Source organism: Hibiscus syriacus, unplaced genomic scaffold, assembly GCF_006381635.1.
Source record: "Hibiscus syriacus cultivar Baekdansim isolate YM2019G1 unplaced genomic scaffold, ASM638163v2 tig00110243_pilon, whole genome shotgun sequence".
Classification (NCBI taxonomy): domain Eukaryota; kingdom Viridiplantae; phylum Streptophyta; class Magnoliopsida; order Malvales; family Malvaceae; genus Hibiscus; species Hibiscus syriacus.
Window position 1 is genome coordinate 453,557 of NW_024062643.1, and position 8,454 is coordinate 462,010.

Here is an 8,454-nt window from a genome sequence, read left to right on the forward strand (position 1 = left end):
ACAACACACCCTCCTCGAGCCATTTGACATCTCACATAAATCGTAGTGATCCCAAATATCTTTGTTTCTATTATGTTCGATCACTCTCACGACTTCAAGGTTTCCCCCGACGGAAGATTCAGCCGTGTTACTCATGATGAACAAAAAATTACAAAAATAAGATTTGAGAGATGTTTAGGTGTTGTGTAATAAGATTTGAGAAAGTCGTAATCAACCAAATACATCCCCAACCTATTTATACATGTTTAGGGTGGTAAAATGGTAATATTTTAAGAAAAAAAACGGTCACAAACCCCCCCAACGGCTATTTTTTTAAACCCATACTGGTTTTTTCGGATAAAAAACTGGGTTTTTAACCGGTTTTTTTCAAACCGGTTTTTTATCCGGTAAAAAAACTGGTTTTCTAATTTTTTTCCCCAAACCGGTTATACTATCCTGTTTTAAAATATCCGATTCGGTTTAAAAAAACCGGTTTTTCCCAAAACCGGTTTCGGATATTTTTTGCGCAAAATCGGATATTCGGATTTTTTGTGCACCTCTACATGTGACATTCACATCATTTTCCTTCTTTTTAATTTTATCTTTTTCCTCCAAAGATTAAAGTTTTATAGTTTCATCCATTTGTCACATTGATACTGCAATTACCATTCTCTAATGCCTTCTCTAACCACCCAAAATATCAACAAAATCATCTCATTATCTCCTACCACTCTATCAATTTAGATTTTACCTAAATCACTTTAAAATAATAAAACTTAAACCTAAACCCTAAACTTGTAAAATCCTACATCACTTAGATCTATAATATCCACCATTCGATCAATGTGCTTCCTCTTTCTTCACCTTCCCACTATAGGGATTTGAAAGAAGATGCTTCATCATTGAAAAATCAAAGAGAATTCGACGTTAGAGTTTTTTCACAAAAAAAATGAAGAAAGTTTTGGGGCCCTTTCATAATTTTTAAAACAAAAATCCATAATCATAACAATGTTAAGTATTTGACGGCATAGTGACAAAAATAGGATAAAATCAAAAGTTTAGTGAGTAAATTGAAAAAAAAAACTTTAGTGATCACAATAAGAGTGAGAAGAAAGTTGAATGATAAAATTTATATTTTACCCAAGTGACCTCAATAGTTAAGGGATTCGTTGTTGTCCCTTGAGGTCTCAGGTTTGAGGGCATAACTTCGTAGGGACCAACAGGAACCTTGGTTGCAACCAATTATTTTTTAATGTCAATTAATATTAAAAAAATACATATTTTGGGAAAAATAAATAAAATAAGTTATGCTGCCCCTCAATTAAAAAAATAACTAGATACTACTATGTCATCATTAATAATTAGATATTATCGAGTCACTTCTATTTTTTATGATCTTTAACAAATTTTTAGTTTCGCTCCAGATATAAAAGTTTATTGTCTAATGATTAGAAGTCTTTATACAGATGCTACATTGTATTCACTCTAAATTTATTAAAATATAAATAAAACTATATTTATTTAGAATTAATTTTAAGAAATGACCATCCAGCTCAGTTGGTAGAGCACAAGGTTCTTAACCTTGGGGTCGTGGGATCGTGTCCCATGGAAGGCATTTCATAATTCGGAGGTCTCCTACGGAAGTTGTTCTCAACCTGGCGTTGGGGCAGCCTACTATCTTGCCCCCCCTTACCCCATTACATATGAGAATAAGTGTCAACTAATTTGATATGCTATTATTTGACTAACTACAAGTATCAAATATATCTTTTTCCGATACTAAAATTCATAAAAATAATAAATATAAATCTATCAGCAACTATTTTCAATATAGTTAGGGTTCATTAATCCACAGAGGTTTGGTAAACAACTTGATATTTTTTAAATAAAGCCTCGGGTTCGAGTCTTGTGTATGTAGAAAATCCCTATCATGAGACTCACCTACCAAAATTAGGTGTACGACGCGGTCGATCTAGATTAGTTAAGGCGAAACTTTGAAATCATAAGAGAGAAAAAATATAGTTAGGGTTCATTAATTGGAGTGTAAATTTTATTCAATTAACCAAGGAATTCAGTTGCTACCATATCAGGGAATTTTTTTTAACAAAAAAAAATCTTTGATTAAATAGTTTTAAATTAATGATCTTTTTTTATTATTTCTATGAAACGTTGTGAAGAAAATTATTCAGTTTGAGCACATTTATCACGGGGTGGATATTTTGGAATTTGGTGGGCATCATGCGGCAATCATGAGTAAATGTTTTCCAGGTTGAATCCATCCACTGAAAATCCCATCCCATACAGCCGACTGGTATTCATGGCTACTTCGTCACGGTTATTGAGAAGAAAAAAAGATTTAAAAAAAGGAATGAAATCGGAACAAGTGTTCTCGGATAAATAAAAACCGACCAGTAATCGAGTTTCTTGAGGTTTAAGTCATAATACCTTCATTGGCAAAGCCATGACCCCACTGATTTGCAAGGAAAGTAACAGCCAGGTATTCTACACAAGCCTACTAGCCTACCATTTACAAAACCTCCTTTTTTCCCTTATGGTTTAATTTAGATTGCAGTCCCTCTAGTACACTGAAATCAGGGATTTAATCTCTCCAATTTATTTGGTATACTTTGATCTTTTACTTTTATGATTGTATTCAAATAAAAAAAGTCTTATGCATTCAACTGACATACAAATTTATTATTAAATAAATATAATTGATTGGATTATATCAAGTTAAAGTAGATAGAGGGATTAAATATAATAAAGGGACTATGAACAAATTTAACCCTTTTTCTCCACTTCCCTACTATATAAGTCGCATCGATATTCTCTTTTAGGCATACAATTGTCTAGTTAAATATAGTGTTTCTCTTTCCTTACCCTTTTGAGCATTTGTTATCAGGGAAGTGAGATTGTGGAAATGGCCTCAAGTTCGACCTGGACGGCAAAGCAAAACAAGTTGTTTGAGAATGCTTTGGCAATCTACGGCCATGATGCACCAGACCTGTGGCAGAAGCTAGCCAGGGCTGTCGGAGGCAAGACCGTGGAGGAGGTGAAACTGCATTACGAGAAACTTGTGGAAGACATCAAGCAGATTGAGTCTGGCAATATCCCTTTACCTCCTTATGGTAAGAAACCCGGAGGCAGCAAGGGACACAATTACATGGATAATGAAAAAAGGTAGGGATCCCTCCCTCATACAACGGTTATGAAATAACCAACACAGGGATAGACAAGGGCAGAAAATTTTAGTTTCTTATATAATTTAGATATATTTTTTATATTTTCTATTAATAATGTATTTTCGATTGTATAATTTTATAAGTTGGTCCATAAAATGAGATTCTACTGAAGTCCCAGAATGTAGATAGGGATACTTTTAACATAGATTTATTAATATTCCTTTATGTTTTCGTGCAGGATGAGGAATCTAAGGCTTTAGGGAAGTATGAAGCAGGAACAAAGAGTTTGGACCTTCAATAGAGAAAAATGCGGCAAAAACAAATTATAGCTCATATTTCGTTTTCATTACTGATCAAAGTTGTACCTTCCTTTACTTTTGCGTATTTGTACTTCGTTAAATGTACCATTTTCTTGTTTTTTTGAACAAGCATCCTTCAATTGGTGTCTTTTTCTTTATATATATTTACACTTTAAAATGGCCATATATATATATTTATTGGTATAAAAAGATTTTGATCAAGGGTGGCTCACTAAATCCAAGGTCAGGGCATACCTAAGATTCAATTGAGATTTACATTAGAATTTACATATCGCCTACCAAGAGTAACGTTGGTAGGATTTAAACTTCGCCTTACAAGCTCAAATTCCTAAGTCCCAACCATTTTTGTCAACACTCATTGGCTTAAAATATCCATATATAATATTGTAACACCTTTAAACAGAATTGAATCAGAGTTCAAGTCGGCAACTATCGAGTTTGTAGTTTTAATAGCGAAACTCGTTGTTACGCCACAGGTTGAATCGGAGAAACTAGGAATCATCGTTCAATTAAAATTAAATTAATCAATCAAATCAAAATTTAGTCTGATAAAGATTTTCTCAAAATTTGATTATCGATTAATTTAGTTTCAAAATAAATTATTAACCAAAATTTTAATATATAACCAATATATTTTTAATTTTAAACTTAAACGTTCCATGATATTTAAGACTCAATATTTATATTTTAATCTCATTATAAGTCCAACCAAAAAAAAACTAAAGAGTAAAATAATCTAACAAAAGAAACTCATTTTTAATTTATTACTACTCGATTTGCTATTTTTTTTTGAATTAAAAGAAAGCTTAAGACAGAAGTCTAAGCATGGCTAGTGGCATCATCGTGTTGGGCAATGGCTGCTTCTAATCGAAGAAGGTCAACAATCTCATATGGGGGTAGTCAAAACAAATCAAACTAAAGTGATTACATGGAGCAAGCTTTGCCATCTTATCTGCAATCCTGTTCCCATTCCTGCTTATCTATTGGACCTTTGTTATCCAGCATCTAGACCATCGTTGCTTCAGAATTGTGCGTAATAAAGGAATGTGACTGTCAATGGCAGCACTATCTTCGACCAGCTTGACTGCTCTGCTACAGTCAGATTGTATCAGTAATCTGGAAACCCCAAAGCTCCATACAATGAGTAAACCTTCGTAGATGCTCCAGAGTTCTGCGTGAAGGGCAGATGGTGTCCCTATATTTTTTTGTAAAACCTGTAATCAGTCACCAATGGAGTTGCGAAGCACACCACCAATCAAACTTCGCCCATCAAGTGTCGCAACTGCACCAATCGAACCTCACCCACGTTGAAGCAGCCACCTGTTGTCTCGGGCGTTCAACAGGAGTTTTGATGTTGATTTCATAGCATTTGGCCCAGCTATAACTTCTATGAATGATCGAGTCTATTTTATAAGTAGCGACCTTAAAAACATAATCATTCATTTGTTTCCAAATTACCTAAATGAGAGCTGTAAAAAAGGAGGACCAAGAAGGATCACCATCGCGTAAGGGGCGCTGCATGTTGATGTTTTGTGTAATCCATGAATGAAGATCAGTCCCAAAAAAGTTTGAGCAGGCGGATTGGGGTACAATACGCATCCACAGGTGTCGGCTTGGTGGGCAGTCACGTAGCACATAAATTACAGTCTCAGTTGCTGCACCACAAGTCGGACATGAATGGTTATTTGTGAGTATTCGTCTTTCTCGTTCGTAATTCGTCATGATATTTTCTTTATAAGTGAGCCATGCAAACATGCGAACTCGTTGAGGAGCAGTGATTGACCAAATTGCCTTCCAAATAGAGCTTTTTTCATTCCAATTTCCTTCCATGAGAAAAGTATAAGCTGACTTAGTTGTAAAGTTAAGTTCAGGATTCCATCTCCAAACCAGGACATCGGGTTTATCGCTTCTACCTGGGGGTCTAACACTGATGACGTGAAGGATGACAGCTGGAATAAGAACTTGAGAGAGAGCTGCAACGTCCCAATGGCCATGATCATCAACGAAGTTGTGAAGTTTCTGAGTTAAATCAGTATGTATATAGTCTCGGACATAATTTCGTAAAGGCCCCAAGTTCGGCACACACTGATCATTCCAGAAAGTATTAGAGTTCCCATTACCCATCGACCAAACCAAACACGATAGAAATTGTCCCCATATTTTCGATATTCCTCTCTATAATGGGGAATAATTGTGTTTTTAATCGATAGCGGGTGAGTCTCCTGAACTTTATATTTTTGTCAGAGTAGTTGGACCCAGTAAGAGTTTGTCTTCACCATAAGGGAATAGCCAAGCTTTATCATGAAAGCTTTGTTTTTCTCAAGAGGCCGAACACACCCCAAACCTCCTCGATCAATTAGATTGCAAACGGTAGACCAGTTAACTAGAGAGATTTTCCTGCCAGATGCTTCCGACCCCCAAATAAAACGTCTATCCATGGTTTTGATCTCATTACATACCCGTTTAGGGAATGACATGACTTGCATAAAATAAGTGGTATGGCTAAAAGGACTGATTTTGTCAGAGTAATACGCCCTGCAAGCGAAAAGGATAGAGTAGCCCAACCATTTAATTTACTCCTGAATTTCTCAAAGATGAAATCAAAATCAATAACTTTCATACGCCTATGAAGGACCGGAACACCAAGGTACTTCCCCATAGAATCAACTTCTTAGAAACTAAGACATGATAGGATGAAAGATTTTGTGGATGTGGTAGTATTAAACGATAAGTATATATGCGTCTTCCGTTTACTAACTTTGTGTCTCGAGAAGTACCCAAATTCCATGAGGGTTTTCTCAATGATTTTCGCATGGGGTACATATGCCTTTACATATAACATAAGATCATCAATAAAAAATAAATGACTGATGGAAAGGCCCTGTCGGGAAAAAAGATACCCTTCCAATCAACTTCTTCAACACATTTACGAATGTTGTGGCCAAGATATTCCATTGCTAGAACAAATAATATGGAGAAAGTGAGTCACCTTGTCGGATACCCCGTTCCGGTTGAAACGCAGAAGAATTCTCACCATTCCATTAGATTTGCATGGAGGTCGAAGTGATACAGTGCATTATGAGTCGGATAGTGCTTGGTGGGAAGCCAGCTTCAGTGAGCGAATCGTGAATAAACTCCCATCGGAGGCGATCGAAAGCATTTTCAAGATCCACCTTAATTGCCATCCAACCTTGCTTTGTCTTGAGCTGGTGCATGGAATGGATTACCTCCTGATTTATAGTAATGCTTTCAGTAATAGAACGACCGGCGATGAAAATTGTTTGATTCGACATGATCAGAATAGGCATCACTTGCTTTATGCGACGAACAATTATCTTGGTGATGAGTTTGTACATAACTGTGCACAAGCTTATGAGACGGAAGTCTGCAAAAGTTTCGGGTCCTTCTTTTTTTGGGATTAAGACAATCACAGTTTTGTTTAGATCAACTTCAATGTCACCTCCTGCAAAAACTTTTTTCACCATGCTACAAACAGATTGACCCACCATGTGCCACTATTGTTGAAAAAGTTCTACATAGAGGCCATCATGGCCCAATGCTTTTAGGGGGGCTATATCCTTAAGAGCTTCATAGATTTCTCTATCTTCGGGTTCAATAGCCATGAAATCCTTTAATTGAGCTGGAATAGTTGGGAAGTAACCTGAAATGGGAAAATTCCCTCCTACCACTTTCTCATCGCATGTATAAATATTCCTGAAAAAACGTACCGCTTCTTCCTTAAGTTTACTCGTGTCAAAGCACCAATCATTTGGAGGAAGTTTTAGGGCCAATATTCGGTTCTTCTGTTTTCACTGCAAAGCACTTCTATGGAAGTATTTTATGTTTCGGTCACCTTGGGTAGCCCAATTCATTCTTGAGCGTTGTTTCCATAGAATTTCCTCTTGGTCTAGGAGCTGCTCTAACTCGGTGAGGAGTTTGACTTCAAGATTGATAAGGAAAGTCGAATGATGTCTATTAAGGCTTTTGTGAATTCCTCGAAGTCTTCCATAACTATCTTCATTTTTGTGCCAATATAACCAAACATCATTTTATTCCATGTATCTGTTGCATTAGTAAAAAGGGTGATAGTATCCGAAAGAGATTCAGAATTTACCCAGTTATCCTTTACCATTCGGTTGAAATCGTCATGCTACAACCAGCCAGAGAAATATCTAAATTGAGATGGGCGAAAGTTAGTTGTAGAGCTGCCAACACAAAGGAGAATTGGTCGGTGATCTGACCGCATGCGATGAATATGATGTATAGCTATTTTATGGTATGATTCGTCCCATTTTCTATTACATAAAGCCCTGTCAAGACAAGCGTAAGAGAGACCCCGATTCCACGTGAATTCAGACCTTGGAATCCCATGTCACGGATATCGAAATCATAAACAAAATCCTGGAAGTTTTTGCAAGGCCTAGTAGAAATTGCACCATTCTTCTGATTAGAAGCAGTGAGCGTGGAATTAAAGTCTCCAAACATAATCCAAGGGGAATTAATATTTCCAGCGAGGGATCGAAGGTGAGGCCATAGCTGTTTTCTCTTTGTTGTATTCGGGCTGGCATATATAATGGTTGCTAAAGTCGAGAACTTGCCATAAGTGGTAGATATACGACAATGGATGAACTAAAAATGGTTGAGGAGTATGTCTACATGGATTTTTTTGCACCAGCACAACCATATGCCTCCTGAAAAACCTACAGGTTCAATGCGGTGAGAGCGATCAAAACCAGTGGCAGCGATAAAAGCATCATCTTTGCCCCCACTTATCTAGGGTTCAAGAATTGCTACTATATCTAGTTTAAGTCGTGCAAATATGTCGAAAAGCCGTGAGAAAACGCGGGTGACCATATCCTTGGACATTCCAACATATTATTTTAATATTCATAAAGAAAAATAAGTATAGAAAAACCAAATCATTCCAGAATGGGAACCGTTTGGCTATCAGAGCAAATATTCTGCGTGGCATC

At 36.4% G+C, this 8,454-nt stretch overlaps 2 protein-coding genes across 2 annotated transcripts; one reads left to right on the plus strand and one right to left on the minus strand.

Annotated features, from left to right (window-relative positions):
- The first annotated feature begins 2,889 nt into the window (after nt 1-2,889).
- Nucleotides 2,890-3,525, plus strand: LOC120114745 (protein RADIALIS-like 1). Its single transcript, XM_039135543.1, has 2 exons — nt 2,890-3,159; nt 3,400-3,525. Exons 1-2 carry the CDS (start codon nt 2,900-2,902, stop codon nt 3,419-3,421), a joined length of 282 nt encoding a protein of 93 aa, XP_038991474.1. The 5' UTR covers nt 2,890-2,899; the 3' UTR covers nt 3,422-3,525.
- A 2,997-nt stretch (nt 3,526-6,522) lies between these two features.
- Nucleotides 6,523-6,990, minus strand: LOC120114754. The gene has a single exon (XM_039135549.1). The coding sequence runs from the start codon at nt 6,988-6,990 to the stop codon at nt 6,523-6,525; it is 468 nt and encodes a 155-aa protein (XP_038991480.1).
- Between the last annotated feature and the right edge of the window lie 1,464 nt (nt 6,991-8,454).